Raw genomic sequence first — 20,127 nt, 5'->3', positions numbered from 1 at the left:
AATCCCTTAAAGAGAGAGGACAGAGGATGAATGCTCAGGTTTGGACCGTTTAGAAGTAAACTGTCTACTTGGGAAAGGAAGAGCCAGGCTTCATCTTGGTGGAGGTGGGAGGGGGCTGGACAGGAGTCACCAGTAGAGACAGAACACTAAGACCTCAAGAGGGATCAGAACAGAGAGGTGATCTCTCGGCCAAAAACTTCAAAGACAGGCAGTCTCTGGTCCTATAGCCTAAGTCACACGATTCTTATTTTATGACATTTTAAGACATACAGTTGTATCACATGGTGTTTTAAGTCATATATTTCTCAAGTCAGGGTAAAAGGAAACCCGAAATAAATCTTGGTTGCTATGGTTTCCATCATTTAAAAGGTGTTGCTCAGCTGAACACAAATAAAACCTGGGTTTGCTTTTTCCCCAGAGACTCTGCCTGGAGACAGCCCTCTCACGTGTCTGACACCCTCCCCACCGCACCTTCAGTGGTTCCAGTGAGGGTCCTGAGAGGCGCCAGCAAGCCAGGCAGCACACCCTGCAACGGGGCGGCTCGGAACTCGGCAGGAATGAACACCAGGGAGGAATCGAAAGCGATCTCTTCCAGCTCAGCCCGGTCGGCCACCTTGCTCCCGACGGCAAAGGCCATGATGCCGCTTCTCTTCAGCTCCTGGGCAGGCTGGCTGACTTCATCTAAGGACTTACCACCTGTAATCAGCACCAAAAGCTTAGGGACCCCCTCGGCGGCCCGATAGCCGGCCGCCTCCGTGAACAGGTTGTTCCGAACAAAGTCCAGAGCAGAGCCTGTGTACGAGGCCGAGCCATCCATGGACTTCATCTTCCTCACGGCAGTTATGACCTCCCTCTTGGTGGGGTAGGTATTGAAATAAAACTCCGGCCTCACTGTGTCTGCATACTGAGCCACTGCCACCTGGATATAATCCTGTCCGATCTCCAGCCTCTGGATGACCTTGGCAACGAAGTCGCGGATTGCATTGAAGCTGACCAGTCCCAGTGCAGAAGAGCCATCCACCAGGAAAACTATGTCCCTCTTGTTGATTTCAATGACTGTAGGTAGCAACGTGACAAGGTGAGTAGAATAGCCTTACGCATCACATTCAGTATGACTCTCTACACAGCTAACACCACCCAAGGGGAGTTCCCTTTGCCCTGGCCAATGTCAAGTCCACGGGAGCCCCTGAGGAATTTGTCCTAACACACACATTAGTTATAGCTGCGCTAGTTATAGCTTCCCTACGGCTGGCAAGTGGGGCTCCCCAAACCCCCACCCTCTCTTAGTACTTTTTACAAAACAGTTGCACAAAAATCAATGTAGATTTATTCAACACTTATTTACCCTATTGTCACTAAAAATGTCAGCAAGCTCTTTTCTACCATAAATCCATAGCTTGGGTTTTAGAGGTGAGAACGAAGCCATAGCTCAAATAATTAAAGAAGCAGTCAGTGTCTGCTCGGAGAGCCCTGTGCTTCACAATCCTGATTTCATGAACACCTATTGCCAAGTGCAAAACTTGAACAAGCATAAGCACCTCTATTCCTTTTGGTACCCTTGTCCCTGCCTTGATGTTTTCAGGCAAGGGAAAAAAAAAAAACACCAATTATTTGGCATCCTAAACTTATAAAAAGGAAATCAATGTCAAAACTAGGAAGTGGCCCAGAAGTATTTGCATTTAAGAGAGAGGCGTTGTGCAGGTCCCACGTTACATGTTAAGGTTATGACAACCCAAAGACAACTCACAAAGCAAAAACACCTTTACAAGATCACTGCCTCCAAGTGACTATGAACTTGTGTCCACCTGCTGTATCGACACCCAGGCAGCACACCTGAGTCTCGGGAACCGAGGCTCGTATCGGACCACAGCACCCCATCCAGAAAACGGAGAAGGCTTCCAAGACTCGTAAGATCATAAATGGTTCAAGCAGAGGCAGGAGTGTTTGCAATTTATTAAATGATCATCTGCATATGAGGAGGCCTCATTACCCCCTGCAGTCAGATGGATGGCACGTAACACTTCAGTTCACTTGACGTTTGATTATATTGACAGCACTGGTCCAAACTCCCCTCTTTAAGAGAAAACATGTTAATGTACCGTAGATACAAAGCATTCAGGGACAGGCACGTGGGGACCACTGCTTTGGCATTGAGTCGTGGTGTAAACGGTGAACTCCAAGTCCTCCAATTCTCCATCGAAGCCTGCAGACACGTGGATTCTCCCTACCCGGGGGGTGCTGAGAGACCCTGAGAGCCACACCCCCTGCTTCCTCCCTCTCCCTCTCTCCATATACACCTAAAAGCCATATACACAGTTGTGCAGCTAACCACATGTGTGCTTTCTAGACACATACAAGGAGAGCGAGCTCACCTGGAAACACCCACTCTCACAACGCGCCTTCCATACCGTGGATGTAGGAGTTGAAACGATAAATGCAGAGCTTCCTGAATTCACTAAGGTGCATGCAACACATGGATAGATGGAGAGGAAGGCAGATCCCTTTCACCCCCAGGTCTCTGGGCTGACTCACCCCCACCTCGTCTCCTCCCTCCCCCTCCAGTAAGAGTGCTGCTCTTCCTGCTGCGAGATGCCAACAGAGCCGTCTCCCCTCTTTCACACGGTTCTGCTGGGGCTGGGTGTGAACGCCCTTACCACGGTGACCCTGAAGGTCCTGTAACCAGTCGACTGCAGCCCTCACCTCCCTATTGACCCAAGGATGCCAAGCCCCTGCAAGCCCAGGACAGGTGGCAGTCCTCGCTCTCCCACGCTCCTGTTCCCAAGCAAAATCTCCTCCAGCAAACGTCCAGCCCCCATCGCCCTTCCTCGCCGCTGTCTTCCTCTGCACCCTCCTCTTAGGGTGACTCAAGGCTACTCCTAGGTGATTCTTCTCAGTGACTTGGGGACCCTGACCTCCAATAAAGCAGGTCCTCCTGTCCCCCCCAGCTTCACTGAAAAAGATAGAAGCCACTGGAGGACTTCACCCAAGCTGGTGATGTGCGCGCCCTAACCCAGAGGCTTCTCCAGGCTTCCAGGCATCAGTGAGCTCCAGCCCTGCCTCCCCCTGACAGTCCTGGGTGCGGCCGGGTTCCCTTGTGCTGCACGACTGACCGCCACACCTGGCACCTTGTTCCTTCTGCTTCTGTCCTGCAGCTCCTCACAGCAGCCTTCCCTGGCCACTTGACCTACAGCTCTCTTTCCCCCTTCTTTCCCTGACAGCCCCCTTTAGTGTCCTCATCTGTCACACTCTGGGAGTAGTTTTCTGGTCATTGGTTTACGTTTTCGTGATCTATCTCCCCATTACACTGCAACGAGCCAGCGGCCACATCAGTCTGGGTCCCCAGTGCTTGGCCTGGTGTCCAGCACATACCTGAGAGCTAAGAATATCTGTTGAATATTTACAGATGAAGCACAAAGATTAAAGACGGTTTTGTAAGTGAGGAGTGAAAGTCAGCTACGGAAAGCTGAAATAAGGGCCTGGACTGCCATAGATAAAAATGCACTTGAAACTTCTCCTGGAACAGAAATATCCTTTCATCCTCTGTCATCAATTCAAAAAAACTGGAGCCCAGAAAGTCTGTGTGGGCTGCCCAGGATCACACAGCTCGTTAACATAAGACCTGGGACCAAAGGCCTGCTCTTCGGACAGCAGCCATGGCGCTCTCTGAGTGTCTACAAAACCTATGGAAGTCATTCTTTTGTTTCCAAAACCATGCAAGCCCAGAGAAACTTTAATATTGATAGATTGTATTCCAATCAGAGGGAAGTCTGGAAATATCAAGAGAATTTTCTGGATGTAATTTTGCATCAATTCTTAATTTACCCCACCCAGCAATATGCCTAAAACCATTAATAATAAAATCCCTGACGGACGGGTGAGATCACCGGTGATGTAACCTGGTCCACCTGGATCTGCCAGATTTTTACCTGCTACAGCATCAAGCACCACTGGGTTCTTACTGAAATTTTTAAATACACTTCCCACCTCCCACGTCCGTGAAATGTGTTTTCTCATGTGACTTGCTCAGCTTTATATGTTATTTTAAAATGACTCCAGTCGGGCTCTTTTGCCAAAGGCCTCCCATCTGAGTGTATAATCTCTCCATCAACAGAGCTACTCTACAACTCAGTAAACACAGGAAAAACGGTTTTCATAAACATCCCCCCAAGCGAGTGCTTTGTTATTTCTTACCTCCAGAAATGCCACTCCTGCTACGCATCACAAAACTGACTTTGGGGAGACAGTTCTCACATGTCAGCACACTCTAACGGGCTGACTTTTAGAGCTCAATGCCATTATCCTGGAGTAACTGTCTCAGAACCATAATGACCCCCAGAGATCCATTTTTAGGATGACTGCATTATAAGTAGATCATACGACGATGTTTAATAACCAACGTAACAGGTTTGTCGAATTAGCCCTAAAAGCACACTTTCTTGACAACTCATGCTCTAAAAAGAACTTTCCACTCAATCACAGATCTCTGTGTTTTTTGGAACACTGCAACGGTCACAGACACCACATCCAAGAACTAGCTCATCGTGGAAGGACTCGGCTGTGGGTACTTACAGGTTCTCCCGAGGCGAATCATTCTGCAAGGTGCCCACCTGACTTCTACAAAAACACACACAGACAGCCCACTACCACACAGATGGTGAGAAAAGCATACGTACCTTGGGTGACAATGGTTGGCGGTTGCAAGACAATGTGCCTTTGGGCCACGCCAACAATGTACGGCAGTAATTGCTCCTGGACGAGCCCAAAGCTACGGAATTCCGGGACAGTAAACACCAAGTTGTCATTGGTAGCTATGTGCTGAAGCTCTGCCTTGGAGGCGGCCTGGGCTCCGAGGCCAAACGAGAAAATGCTAGCCTGCTTCAGTGCTATGACCGCGTCTCGGATTTCATCACTAGAAGGCCCAGCACTTATGAGGACCAGCACCTGGGGAACCCCTTCCTCCACTCGGCTGCCCCCTGCCCGGGTGAAGTGATTCTCCAGCACAAAATCAAGGGCCAGGCCGACATTGGCCAACTCCCCACCGATGAACCCCAGGGCTTTCACTGCGTCCAGAACCTGAGCCTTGGTGGAATAGCTGTTTAAGGAGAACAGCGTTCTGGGCTCATCGCTATACTGGACCACCCCCACTTGGATCTGCTGAGTTCCAACTGAGAGTCTCTCAAGGAGATTTACAAGGAAGTCGCGAATGACTGCGAAATTGACACTTCCGGTGTTGTTTGATCCATCAATTAGGAAAATAATGTCAGCAGAGTCTTGTGCTTTAAAAGAGAGAAATGCAAAAAATGTGAAAGCATTAGAACAAGTGACCACATGCACCGTTCAGTGTTCTGACATGTTTCTTGGGAAACCAATAAGAAACACGAAATATGGACAAACAAAACACACGTTGATTAAGGAATGTGAAATTCTCTTTTAGTTCTGCATTCTGAATGGATAAGAGGCAACTTCTTAACATCATTTCTTAACAGAAATGATGGTGTTTAGTAGGGCATTTGATATCAAATTTTCTTCTGTGCCATCTTTGTAGTCAAATTGCAACACGTATTCAATTTCTGGGTATATTCTGAAATTTTCTGCTGAATTTGGAGGGAACTGTAGCTGCATGGAATTATGCATTACCATACCTACAGGAGAAAGTAAAGGAGTATATTAACAAAGGTCCAAAGATGATTTCTAATTTGAGGACATTTCTCTTATAATCCTCAAGTCATTATAAGAATTTTCTTTGTCCAAATCCACAGCACAAGACAGAATCCCAGATTTAGGGTTTGGTGATTCATCATCCCAGTATGTTAAACACTTGATTCCTTGAGCAACTGTTGTTCCTTCTTTTTTACTTTAAAAACCAAAGTGGCTGTGTATCTACCACTTTGGGAATACGAGAAGAAGAACTCAAACAACATTTACGGTTTTGATTCAAAAATGCTCTGATACATTTTGGTTTGATTTTTGTTTCTCAAATGACGTTTAGTTGCGTGAAACTCAAATGCAAGTCTGGGATTCAGCTAAGTGTTCTCTTCATTTATTTTTGCCATTGCCTCTATATTCAATCACACAATGCAGAACAATGTTAAGCAGAGTGATATGAAACCAGTCATGACATAATTATCCAACCTTATTTTTATGACATCGTAGACCGGGTGCCTGGCAAGCCCATGGGCATCTAGTAAACCCTGAATCAGAATTAGCTCCGGAGTTATACAAATGGACATAAAAAGGCTGACCAAGATCTCTTTGCTCCCCACAATGGCAAACATGACACTTCCATTCTGTTACTGAGAATGGGGGTTTCATAGAAGCACTGAGCAAGGAATAGCAATCAATAAACTATGAACCTGGGTGGAATATTTCAAATGCTCATCTGCTAGAATGTTTAAATCTGGCTGAGTTAAACGATATGAAAAGTAAAATTATTCTAGCAAATATATTTTAATAACCTAAGTAGATGTTAGGAATAGGAAGAGATTTTATGTGAGCATATATGGTATTTATATTCTGGATTTTAGGAAGCTATGTTTGGAGTATAATTGTAATATTATACATACAATCATTCATTCTGATATTTTTAATGACAGTGAACATTTTATACATAAAATTAATTTTTCCTGGTACCAACAAAATTGCTTTTATTTCCACAATGGAAACAGGATACAAATCTTGTCTCATGGAATTAAGGAATTTTGCTATAGTGAAATGATGTTCTTACCCAAGCTCTCCCCTTGGGGAATCTTAGCCAAGGATGGCTGCAGTTGGGATTACTGGAATCAGAACTGCTCTCTTTCTCCCCTTACATACGTGAAACCCCTAACAGCAATTTTGTAGAGGGATTCCTTTCATAGGGAAAGATACTAATGTGAAAATATCTTGTAAGGTTTTATAAGATAGTAACTTAGCATTTGCTAAGAATTGCAAAGCATTTCCTACTCTTTAACCAAACCGTAAGGTTCCTGAAGGATCTTATGGGATGGTGCGGTGTCAGCAGTGTGAATTATGTTGCAAGCCATAGAAATGGCCCACATGGTGCCGGGAGCTCCAGGTTCAGCAAACCATACCACAAAATTCCTCAACACTTCCCAGGCCTAAACCAATGACCCTGAGGGACAAAGGAAGATTTGCCCCTTACTCAACAAACCGAGACCTTTAAAGGAAGGACTAACTCTGAACCTAAGATCAATAAAAGAAGAATGATCCCTAAATCACAGATGACTCATTCCTTATTAATTTATTACTTACTTTTTGATTGCGGTTCACAATAGAATAAATAAAATAAACAAACACTGAGGGAAAACCCTTGATTACTGCTCTTCTAAAAAGCTGAACCACAGCAGGTCATAGAAAAATGTTGGATAATTTGTCATCACTGAAAAAACCACGTTGTCCTCTTATGCACACAATGATGGGACACACAAGGGCATGCTGTTATCCAGGAGAGCCGAAGCCTCAGACAGACACAAGAGAGACCGGTTCCTGTGTACAGCAAGGCATACCAGGGATCGATATTAACTCTAAGAGGAATCAGGTCTTTCTAAAATTCAAAATGTGAAGTTGTCTGGTTTTCTGCTTTTATGGCTCACGTATCACACCATCTGTGGCATTTTCTATGGAAAAGTTTCGAAACAGCCATGGAAAAATCATAGGTTCCTTCAACATCGTTGGAAACACTACTTTCCTGAGCACACTGGTGTGGGCACAATGCTTTCCTTAGCTCATGGGATGCTTCCTTTTTCCAAGCAAAATTTAAAAGATCACATTTGTATTTCCTATGCAAACACAAAACTGCAGATAGGTTTTGTGAGTTTTCTAAATCTTTATATTTTGCAAAGAAAAGAAAGTTCATCCTCACGGATACATAGGTCACCTTTAGCTCTTGCTCTAGTAAAGCTTTTGTATTTTATATCCATTGATAAAAGGGATTTAAAAAAACACAACTTTCAGTGATTACTTGAGTACAGTTCATTTAGAACAGTGCCATCATATATATATTCATGGGGAAAAGTTACCTACCTAGTGGGCAGGAAACGGAAAGAAATGGCCCTAACTTATTAGCAATCTCCATAATGCCTTCCTGACTACCTTTCCCAAAAACTATAAGCAGAGAATTTTTATTATTATTATTATTTTTTTGCTATGGAACATGCAGTGGGACATGATACTGGCAGAATTGCAGAGTGAAGTTAATTAGAAAAGACAACATAAATGGATTAATATCCCACCCCGGTGCTGCTAGCGGCTTGGACACTAGAAGACAGAGATGCTTTCTTGGCATAAAAACAAAGGTTTTGTCATTTGTGTGGAAACAGACTATGTTGACAGGCTCATTTAGCATTCATATGGTAATCTAATCGTTTATCCATTTATATAACGGTTAAACATAATGGCAAACTCATCCACCCTTTTTCCTGAATTGGCCAAAACACCAATAAAGAGAAGATGTTCCATTTCTCACCTGATCCCTTTCATTGTTTTTGACATGGATGAGTTATTATCCCTATATTCAGAAAAGCAATGATTAGTGGATTATTGATGCTGAGCACATTGTAGCCAATGGAAAAGGTCATTAGAGCTGCCATCTTGTAACCTCCTTGTAACCTGCAGTGCTTGGTTTGGGGTGCTTTCAGGGTCCACCTTCTTTTCCTGTAATCTGGCAGGATCGACACCCGTGTCATAATGCAGAGGTGAGACACATCATTTGAAGTAGGGAATGCTATTCAGGTTTAATGCAAATAATCCAGACTGTGCATTACGCCTCTCTTAGAAGTAGACCCACTGGTAGGGTCATGAGCCCTCCCACCCCATCAAAGCTGAAATCACGCATAACCACTGGGGAAACCATTTTAATCTCCTGAAACGCCTCGGGGTTGGTTAGTTCTGTAACCCTTCTCTTAACCACGATCTGCCTGCCCGGCTCCTATCTAATGACATCTACCCATCTTGCTCCCCACTCCCTGTTTTCAGAATCTGTCTTATGAAAAACTGATGTCTAGTACTATTTGCCTAAAAACACCATTATTCTGATCATAATCCAGAAAGCCTTTCTCTGGACTCCTCCTCAACTGCCTCTAGGTCTCTTCTGCCTCTTCCTGGCCCCTGCTCCTCTGGCTTTCCAGAAGTCTCCCAGCCCCTTCCAGCTCTCATCTGCTTCCCCGCCCAGCCAGGTCCCCAAGGCGGGCTATTTCAGGAATTTACTAGCTACCATCTTAGCAATGATAAATTTCCTTCCCAGGAAGATCTTCTTGCCCCTCTATCATCCTCTCTTTGCAAGCTCCAACCTGGTAGCTTTTTTCTTCCAAGAGTGCCTGAGATATCTTCAGAACACCAGGGAGCCACGCTCATGGACAAGACCCCAGGCTGTGGTCTCTGATGACAACTGAACATCACTGCAAGTCAGCAGTTTCTTCTTGATCCTTTTTTGTGATCCTTTCCTCCTAGCCCTGTTGCAGCTGTTCAAAAATAACTTCGATTCCTCCAAACTCCCAAGCACCACTGCTTCTCTCCCTCTGCCATCTTCTCTTATTGGATGATTGATGCCAACTCAACCTGAACACTCTCAACGTCTCCCCTTTCCACCTCAGTATCTTAGAAATATGATACCCTTCTCCTCCTTTCCCTTCATCTTGTGGGACACACATCTCTCCTTCTGGAGCTCATCTGTCGCTTGAGCTCTCCCACCCTAGCTTTCTGCCCATTCTCCTAGAATTCTCTCCTACCCACAGTCAGTTGGCGACATGGACTCATTTGGGGACACAGGGAGTTCCCTCTGTCCTACTCGTTGCTGATGAGGAAGCCTAGCCCTGGTCAGAATTGCTGTGGTGCAATACATTTGAAATTTACCTGTGGAATTCCTTCCCTATCAGTCTTTAGGCACTTAGCACTGGCAAGAGAGCTAATAGGTGTGACTGGTTAAGTGACTTGCCGGACAATTAGTTCCATGCACATCAACATGCATGAACACATCCATGTAAAGTCGCTGCATCATCGGTACTTCCAGAGTGGCACTGATGAGGACCATTGGAATCTCAGAAGCATCTCTATGGGCACAGCCATGGTGACAGCATGGAGAAGTGGGAAAACCCACTCCAGAGCCAACATGTAAGGGCCTCCAGCTCTAAAACTCAATTTCTTCAAAATAGATTTGGACTGGATCATCTCTAAGGCCTCTCACAATTCTAATTCCATCAAATCTCTGAAATAAATCCCATTGAGTCAAAGAGAGGAGCTCTGCGTGTTGCTTCACTGGACCCAAAGTGGACCCCCCCCCCTTCCCCCTCCACTCAAACTCTTTCAGACACGGAGCTTTCTTTAAAGGAAACAGGCTCTCTATCCCAGGAACAATGAAGGGATTTTTGTTAGATACCTGCCCAGCCACGCTGAGTCTGTCTTGTCCAAGGAAGGTAGAAGCAACCTCTTGTGGGGTCATAATATCAGGATGTGCTTTTTTAGAGTTAGAATATTAATTGTCTCAAAAGCAAAGAATTCCTCTTGAAGGTAGATGAATTGCTCTGTTTTGGAAGGAGACTACAGAGAATATTCAAACCTTTGTTTTTAGACCTGTGAACAGGCATCTCTTCCCTAATCCGCCCACCATCTTTTAGCCATAATATTGTCTTAATGCCAGCGGTTGCCAAGCTTATCTCCAAAGAAGAGCAAGGCAGGCAGCAGCTTGGCGATGTTGCCATTACCTGTGATGTCTTTAAGGGTCTCTGTGCCTCCAGCCCTTTCTGGAGTCATGGATGAATGCACACAGGCCACTAAGTTTCCTACTATGTCATGAAGTGAGGTAAAATTCTCTAGGTTGAAAATATGCATATTGAGCGGTTCACTTGCTGTTTCTTTTAACGCTCCTTCATCTGCATCCTCAACTCCAATTGCAAACACGTTAACATCAGCAGATTTAAGTTCCGCTGAAGGCAGAGCAAGGGCATCCTTCGAGTGTCCATCAGTTAACATTACGATAACCTGAGGGACTCCATCACTGGCCCGGCTTCCGGCAGCCTCAGTGAGGTGATTTTGCATTACGTATTCTAATCCTTTTCCAGTCTGATTGCTTCCCCCAGTATAAGACATGTTGGAAACATGGGAGAGGACTTCTTGTTTAGAACGATACGTATTTAACAGGAACTCGGTATCTGGGCTGCCGTTGAACCAGACCAGAGCAAAACGGAAATCGTTTTCTCCCACAGCTAAAGATTTTATAACATCATATAGAAACTCTTGAACAAGTTGGAAATGTTCCTTTCCAATGCTCCAAAAGGAATCCACTAGAAATATTATATCGGCAGCAGCACCATTTTTGACATCTTTAAAAAAAGACATTGGTTTAGATGTTTCTCCTGTTCAAGAAATGACTTCCCATCAGTGCAAAGCCTTCCTCAACTCATTCAGTTTCCACTCTGCTGTTACTAAATAATTTACACCTCATGTGTGAAACAGGCGGGGACGCTGACTTACCTGAGAAACAGGGACCTGGACACATGGACCCAACAGCTGCCGGTGCCCAGTCATTGACCCAAGTTCCATATGCAATGACTGCCATACGTGGACCAGTAGCAGGTTCCACAATGGGGAAAAACATTCCCTGGCATGTCCTTTAACTCTAGATGATTCTTTGTGGTAGTTTGAACCCCAAGACCCACCTGCTCAGGTAGGAAGGATACCCTATCACAGGTAGCCAAGCATCATCTTGGAAATTCCTTCCTCAGCTTTGGGTCTGAAACTGGGCCCCGACAAGATAGAACACTGAAATCTACTACAGTTTTACCTCCCATGCTTTGGGTAATTTGCCAGAAAAATAAGTATTATAAATACATCTTAAGAAGACTTGTATAACTGTAGGGAAGGGCAAAGTCTCATTTTTTTCAGACTTTTTAGCATGAAGAAAGGTACCCTAACTCATCACTACATCTTCAGAGCCATCAAGCCCTCTTAGATGCTGAACAGTATTCATCTCTTTCAAAGATGAATCCAGTTCTCTCTTAAAAGTAGGAGCAAGAGGCTCCAGGTGCCAGGCTGTGGGTGGCTGGGAAGTGTCCTTCTGCACTGGGCCAGGCTGGCTGTGCACAGCAGGCCCGTGGACTCTACTCACCTGGGGCTGACCCGATGCCCCAAGCCATGCTCCCCTGGCATTGAGGTGGTCCTCACCAGGCCGCCATCTAAGAACTACCAGGTCCAGAGGGAGAATCCCCATGAGAAGCTCAGCTCTCCAAGCAAAGGAGAGGGACCCAAGTCACTCCTTCCCAGCTCATAATACATGAACCATTTCTCATTTTTCTAGAACTCTGCAAGCAAGTTCTTAATAGGATGAGTTGGGATCCATTTTTAAGTAGTTTGGGGAAACTGATATTTAAAGATTTGATGATTCTGGATGAAAAACGTCTTTTCCTGTCCAGACTGAGAAAGAAATGGCGACATGTGTGTTTGTTTTTGTTGTTTTTTCAGGGAAAATCATTTTTTGCTCTCAACCATTGTCTTCCCTGGGTTTTATGTGCTCAGACATCAACCAGTGCCAGAAATGTGGGAAAGCTTTTCAGATGGTAAAATATTCTCGACACAAACTTTCTGCTCACACCCAAGGTAAAAACAAACCACTTGCAAACCACCGCCAAGATATCAAACCCAAGTTTCAGTAAAAAGAACCTCTCTCTCACTGGATAAAGAGGAGCAGAAAGTCTGTAAAATAAATGAACATCCTGTAGTCAATGGCTTGGCTATCTCTTCAAAGCTCATCTAAGCTCTATATTCAGCTCATGATGCCTAAGATCTAAAATCAGAGAATACTGTTCCTTTTAATGAAATGAAGAGATGTTTCTGGATCTTACCTGCTTGTTGTTGCGCATGAGTAAAGGAAAAGCCTGAGACAAAAAGGCAAAAGATGGCCACTAAAGGCAAATGCCGATGCTTCCTCATTTTGATTTTGTCTAAGCACCAAGTGAGGACCTACGAGAGAAAACAGGACAAAGGAGAATGATCAGATATTGACTCCCCGATTACTAACGAATGAATCAAGGATTTATTCCTTTTATGAAAAATAGTTTTGACCAAACATAGACATGAGAATCTTTGAATCTAGTGATTGTAGGACTTTGGCCATAGCTAAAAATTGTGCAGTTCAACTTTCTTTCCTCTCAAATTGAGGCAGGCAAAAATAGTATATCACGAAACAAATGGCAGAATGAAAAAGGGTCAGGAGAAAAGGTGCTCAGAGGCACAAAGGGGCAGGTTGGTGATGCCCAGCCTAACTGTCAATCGTGTCTAAAGGAATCCCGCGGGGAAGCTTCCGTTCAGGGAGGGAACGGGCTTCATCCAAATCACAACGTGTGCCAACACAACCATGGCAGCTGGGACCATTTCGAATCTTGCCCTCATTCTCTGTTCATATTTGGCACTTTTCCTCCACCAAAAACCTGCTGTGTGTCCAACGCCAATCACAGGATGGAGCACACCCTGGGATACTGAATTAGCAGGACTGAAGCCAGTCATGAGGGCTGCCGGCCGCATAGCGTGGTCTCCCACGCAAATTTAACTGCCAGCCAGTCGGGCTCAAATCTGGACGGGCGCAGTGGGCTGTGTCACCATCACTCTTCCCTTCAAGCAAACACCACCTTCTCCCCATGCCACATCTGAAAGCACCCTGACCCACACCAAACCTTCAGGTCAGCATCTTCACCCTCCAATCTCCAGTGACAGCAGCTTGAGGGTCTGGACTCTTCCTTATGACCCTCCAGAGAGCCAGCCTAGGTCTCCTCCACCTGGGCTTAGGTCCCCTTGCAGGACATCACCTCTTTTCTCTTCCCCTTGATCCAAGGCTCTGGTTTCCCCCAACTCTTTCTTAGGTCTTGGGTATATGACCTGTGCAGACCCACTAGACCCCATGCTTGATTTAATGATTTGTTTGTTGCTGTCTTAACATTCTTAATAACTTTTGGACAAGGACCCTTCATGTTCATTTTGCATTGAGCCCACAGATTCTGGAGCTGGTCCTGGCTACAGCTGTGCATGTGTATCAATGACTCTTCTTACCCTTACCCAGACTTGGCAGGGGTTCCCTGGTCAGAGCCTTGGGTAACAGCATCAGAGAGGAGGGGCGTGCCGGTCAAAATTATTGGTTATTTTTTCTTGTCCTTAGTTTCAAGCAGTACTATTTAATATTGAAAATTATGTGGTATAGACTACAGTCAAGCGAGAAGTCCCATTTGGCTTAAGAAACCTAAATATTTTCATCTGGAGAGATTGGGTTACCATCATAATTTACAGTTCATTGTTAGGGTTTGAAGATTAAGAAGGCGGCCTTGGGAATTACAGCATGAAAAGGTAATCATCATCAGTATAAATAAAAATCAAAAACCTCTCACTCTGGGGCATTTTTTGGTAGAAACAGAAAAACAAATCCTAAAATGCGTATGGAATTTCAAAGGACCCAGAAGAGCCAAAGCAAACTTGAGAAAGGAAAAATAGAGCTGGAGACCTCATATTTCCTATTTCAAATCATATTACAAAGCTACTGTAATCAAAACAATATGGGACTGGAATAAAGACAAACATGTCAACCAATGGAATAAAATAAATATCCGAGAAACAAACCCTCAAGTATATGGTCAAATAAGCTTCTATAACAGTACCAAGGTTACACAATGGGGTCAGGATAGTCTCTTCAACAAATGACGCTGGAAAAACTGTATATCCACATGCAAAAAATGAAGTTGGACCCTTACCTTACACCACTTACAAAGAACTAACTCAAAATGGATTATAAATGTAAATGTAAGACCTGAAACTATTATACATTTAGAAGAAAATATAGGAGAAAATCTTCATAATATTGGATTTGGTAATGATTTCTTCCATATGACACCAAAAGCACAGACAACAAAAGCAAGGACAGACAAATGGTACTATATCAAACTTAAAAACTTTTACACAGCAAAGGAAACAATCAACAGAGTGAAGAGGCAAGCTACAGAATGGGAGAAAATATTTACAAATCATATATCTGATAAGGGGTTCATATCAGAACACATAAAGAACTCCCACAACTTTACAACAAGATCTGATTTAAAAATAGGTAAAGGACTTGAATAGACATTTCTCCAGAGAAGACATACGAATGGCCAATAAGCATATGAAAAAACACTCAGCATCAGAGAAATGAAAATCAAAACCACAATGAGATAATTCAAAAAGAGTCACGTACCACAATGTTCATTGCAGCTCTATTTACAAAAGCCAGGACATGGAAGCAACTTAAGTGTCCATCGACAGATGAATGGATAAAGAAGATGTGGCACGTATATACAATGGAATATTACTCAGACATAAAAAGAACCGAAATTGAGTTATTTGTGGTGAGGCAGATGGACCTAGAGTCTGTCATACAGAGTGAAGTAAGTCAGAAAGAGAAAAACAAATACCGTATGCTAACACATATATATGGCATCTAAAAAAAAAAGTGGTTCTGAAGAAACTAGGGGCAGGACAGGAATAAAGACACAGACGTAGAGAATGGACTTGAGGACATGGGGAAGGGGAACGGAAAGCTGGGATGAAGTGAGAGAGTGGCATGGACATATATACACTACCAAATGTAAAATAGATAGCTAGTGGGAAGCAGCCATATGGCACAGGGAGATCAGCTCGGTGCTTTGTGTCCACCTAGAGGAGTGGGAAAGGGAGGGTGGGAAGGAGGGAGATGCAAGAGGGAGGGGATATGGGGATATATGTATATGTATACCTGATTCACTTTGTTATACAGCAGAAACTAACACAACATTGTAAAGCAATTATATTCCAATAAAGATGTTAAAAAACAAACAAACAAACAAACAAAAACCACAATGAGATATTGCCTCACATCCACTGAGATGGCCACTATCAAACAAACAGTAAACAAGAAGTGCTAATGAGGATGTAGAAATATTGGTACTCTTAGGCACTGTTGGTGTGAATGTAAAACACTGCAACCACTTAGAAAACTGTATGGAGGTTCCTCCAAAAATTAAAAATAGAATTACTATATAAGCCAGCAATCCAGCTTCTGGGTACATATCCAAAATAATTGAAAACAAGATTTTGAAGATATATATATATATACACCCAAGTTTAATGCAGCATTGTTCATAACAGCCAAGACGTGGAAACAACATAAATGCCCATCAATGGATGAATGGATAAAGAAAATGTGGTATATACATACAATGAAATATTATTCAGCCTGAAATAAAAGAAAGAAATTCTGTCATAGGCTACAACATGAATGAACCTTGAGGACATCATGAGCCAGTCGCAAAGAGACACGTACTGCAAGATTCAACTTACATGGGGCATCTGAAATAGACAAACTATTAGAAACAGAAAATAGAATGGTAGTCGCTAGAGGGACGGGGAGGTGGGAAGGAGAGTTAGTGTCCAAAGGGTACAGAGGTTCAGTTCTGCAAGATGAAAAAGTTCTAGAGATCAGTTACACAGCAAGGTACATGTAGATAACACTACTGTACTATTCACTTAAAAATGATTAAATTTGCTCACTTGCTCTACTCTGGGAATCTTCCAGGCCTTTCTATCCAGTCATACCTTTCTTCCCCACACTCTGCTAGACCTATTCCTGAGTTTGTCCTTTGGAAAAAAAAAAAAAAAAAAGCACATGCAATATTTGTGGTCTTTGTAAGTTTTCTTAATTGAGGAGATACAGTTTAGAATCGTGTGAATTCTATGTCATGTGTGTTTTACTACAATCTTTCAAAGGATAGGAAAAGTCACCTGAGATTTTTAAAAGTGTGGATTACTCCATACACCTAAAATGTGGCCATCAGTTTAACAGGAATGGTATAAATGGGGCATCTTTTTTTTGAGGCATGAGTCTTTAAGAGCTGAAACGGGAAAACAATACAACAGCACATATCTTCTTAAAGCATATGTATGTGCCCCTATAATTAAATAACACAACATTTTTCCTTGCTCCTAAATAATATTTGGAAAGGAAGAAGAAAAGAAGTATTTGGCAGCAAAATACTAAGGTTTGGGGAAGAGGACTTCAGTCCCAGGAAACTGAAAAGAATCTGATATGAACACTGAGATGTGGTACAAAATTTATTTCTACCCCAACCAGTGTCATCAGAGCTACAAAATCAGGTCCGCCTAAGGTCTAGGCTTTTGTACCTGCTTGACCTTCCTACCTTGACCTTCCTCTCACCATAGGCCTTCCATGGGCCTGGTGATTCTATTTGTGGTTGTCCGTTGTATATATAATTCAGGAATCCCATTTTCCCCTCATTGTTAAGGAAGACAATGTTAAGGGTGGTCTAAGGTTCTCAACCTTTCCATCTAGAGCAACAGAAATAATGACAGCAAAGGAAAAATCTGTCTGGTTAATTAGCGACCTGGCCTTGGCAGGGGACTCGTGTCTAGATGGACTTCTTAGCAAGATACACAGAGGGCCAAGGAGCCCCTTATCGAAGGTGTCACCCAAGGACGTGGATGAAGTGGGCTCAGTCCCACGATTTTTCCTGCCAGAGATCAGTCCCGGAGGGAGGAGCTGGGGTCCAGATCCTGTGGCCCAGCTGTGAGGAACAGCAAGACAACAGAGTGTGGGCCCCAGGCCAGCCCAGTCAGCCAAATTGGTGGGATAGAAAAAGACAAAACCATAAACAAGAGAATGGATTCCAAGACCCACTGTTGCTTTGGATTTTCCAGGGAGGTCAAACCGAAAGTATCACCCGTGATAAAACAAATTTACCCTGTGATTCAAATTCTGAAAGCTTGAAGATACAACCCCAGCACCTAATACAAAGCCACCTGTCAATACAACTTTCTCTTGGAAATGTATCAACAGGGAGAAGGAAAGATTTTTCTGATGTTCAGAAGGTCAGTCATCAAGAGAACGTATTTCTTTCTACAGTGAAGTGACAGCCAGGGGTGATAACGGTGCCATTCCAAAAACACAGCCCAATCTTCTTGGCTTGAAATGGTCAACACGTGCTAGGCACGGCTCTGCATGATACAGGAGGGCAGTCCTCAGCTCGCCGTGCTTTGGTTCCACAGCGCCCCCAAGTCCTGGCCCGTGCTCAGGGGAGTCCCCTCAGGCAGTATAGAAACCCACGCTTGGCTGGTTGGTCTGTTTTCTTCACTGAGGATGAATGCCCAAGCCACGGCCCCCATGTTGCCCCATTGCTCTCTAGAAATCCTGCAAGACCATGCTCTACTCTAGGAATCTTCTAGGCCTTTCCATCCGGTCATACCTTTCTTCCCCACACTCTGCTAGACCTATTCCTGAGTTTGCCTTTTGAAGAAAAAAAAGCACATGCAGGATTTGTGGTCTTTGTAAGTTTTCTTAATTGAGGATATACACTTTAGAGTAATGTTAAAGTACATCATACATATGTTATTCTTGATTCTTTCCATTAAAATTGAACATCCGGTTTCTTTACCAGCAATAAGCATCCTACTAGAAAACTCTTTTGTGGGAAAATTGTCAGCCCACATTATTTAAATTTTACTGGATTCTTTCCAGAAATATATACTGTCCTTTCCAAGACAGCCTGTGATATTCTAATTGGTCGAGAACTTTTTTTAAAATGTGGGATCCACAGATTTTTTTTTTTAATATGGGATCCACAGATTTCAAAGGATCTGCCAACCTCCCCCAAAAGTGTACAACATTGTTTCTGTGTATGTGGGAGTCTCTGGGGATAGCATCCAAGTTCACATGTGATTCTAACCACCTCTAGTCTAACTCTCCACTAAAGTTCAAGCACCACTCCTTCGAGAAAAAGATTTGATGCAATTCTTCCAGGAGGTCCAGTTCAATTGTTTTAAATACTTGATCCGTGCACAAGAGGCAGAATTTAAAGTAGCATTTTTGTTTTGGAATGAGGGCAAAAAAATAGTATAGGACCTCACTGCAAAGCATTGGACAATGTAATCCATGTGGAAAAAATAGGACATGACCACTGCTGAGTGTGGGATGGGACGAGCTTCAGGCTTCTCTGCAGACAACCTTGACAGAGAACATCGGTGAATTGTGCACTGAGTAGGTTTCACTGGTTTTGGTTTTGGTTTTGTTTTGCTTTTACTATCCCTATACTGTCCCTATACTATCCCTATACTGTCCCTATACTATCCCTATATCCCTGTGTGGGATCTCTATTAACAAATTCCAAAGTTTGGTAGTCTTTGGTAGAGCTCAATAAAATCAAAATCATGATAGAACAAAGTCTTAATGTCCTTCTGAGGCACTAATGAGTTACTTCAACTATTCTCTAAGGAAAATGAATTTTAAATTGGTTGAAAATTATATGTAAAGATTTTTATTTCCAAGATCTTAATCTTATAAGAGAGTGGACCCCTAAATGAATTCCTTCTCATTGGGACACAAAGTAATGAAAAAACATTCAGTGCACTGGAATTATCTTTTCTAAAACCTATCCAGATGTTGAGGAGAGGGAAAGAGGGGAGAGGGGAAGTGGGGGAGGGGAGGAGAAGGCAGAGGGGGGCGCAGGAGGGCAGAGGGGAGAAGCTCTTCCAACCCTGGAAGTGAAGGACAGAAAATGATGTTTGTTGGATGATGAGTTATCCAGGCTCCACTGATGATTAATGGACTCACATGTTCAGTTGAGCTGAATTCCCAGGTGGGGAAAAGGCCTTTAGATCCACAGGGCTTAGGAGCCAGTCATGGGGCTCAAGCGTTCCTAGACCAGCTGGTGAATATTTGTTAACGTTTTTGTTTGCAATTAAATCTCTCCTAGTGTTTACCATGTCATGGCATCCCACTTTTTAAAACTGCAGTTCCTGGCAACAAAGCTTGGAGAATTTTTTTCATTTAGATTTAAAAGACGTCAAATAGCATCTCCCCAAATGATCACCCAGTTGGTCCATTTTAATAAGGGGGAACAAGTCACCCTCCCATTACCCTTCCTTAACTCTCCCTCCCACCCCCAAGAAATAGAGACAAAAGAGCACAAGTCATATTTTCTGGGCCCCTGTCTCATGGGTGGGATTTCACGCCCTTCTCCCAGGAGCCCCATGGCTGGACTTTCCCCCATCTTATAGCTGGGAAACTGAAAGCAGGTGAGGTATAGCGTTTTGCCCACTGCCACATTAAAAAAAAAAAAAAAAAAAAAA

General features: G+C 43.6%; 1 protein-coding gene across 8 annotated transcripts in view; it reads right to left on the bottom strand.

The window, feature by feature from the left end:
• COL6A3 (collagen type VI alpha 3 chain) overlaps positions 1-20,127 on the bottom strand; it is an 86,162-nt gene that overhangs the window by 56,771 nt on the left and 9,264 nt on the right. For 4 of the 8 annotated variants that reach the window (XM_027117352.1, XM_027117336.1, XM_027117344.1 and 1 more), the window contains exons 2-5: positions 12,834-12,951; positions 10,698-11,315; positions 4,674-5,276; positions 472-1,056 (exon numbers count right to left, since the gene is read on the bottom strand). In XM_027117352.1, the coding sequence (XP_026973153.1) occupies positions 472-1,056; positions 4,674-5,276; positions 10,698-11,315; positions 12,834-12,921 (1,894 nt within the window). In that variant the 5' untranslated portion in view covers positions 12,922-12,951. The remainder of the gene's footprint in view (positions 1-471; positions 1,057-4,673; positions 5,277-10,697; positions 11,316-12,833; positions 12,952-20,127) is intronic. The other 4 variants (XM_027117388.1, XM_027117398.1, XM_027117359.1 and 1 more) reach the window with 3 other exon arrangements.

The sequence above is a fragment of the Aethalodelphis obliquidens genome, unplaced genomic scaffold (genome assembly GCF_003676395.1).
Source record: "Aethalodelphis obliquidens isolate GAN/ISIS:26980383/991018 unplaced genomic scaffold, ASM367639v1 scaffold2, whole genome shotgun sequence".
Taxonomy (NCBI): domain Eukaryota; kingdom Metazoa; phylum Chordata; class Mammalia; order Artiodactyla; family Delphinidae; genus Aethalodelphis; species Aethalodelphis obliquidens.
Note: the sequence above shows the minus strand (reverse complement) of the source record. Positions and strands in the feature narration are given on the sequence as shown.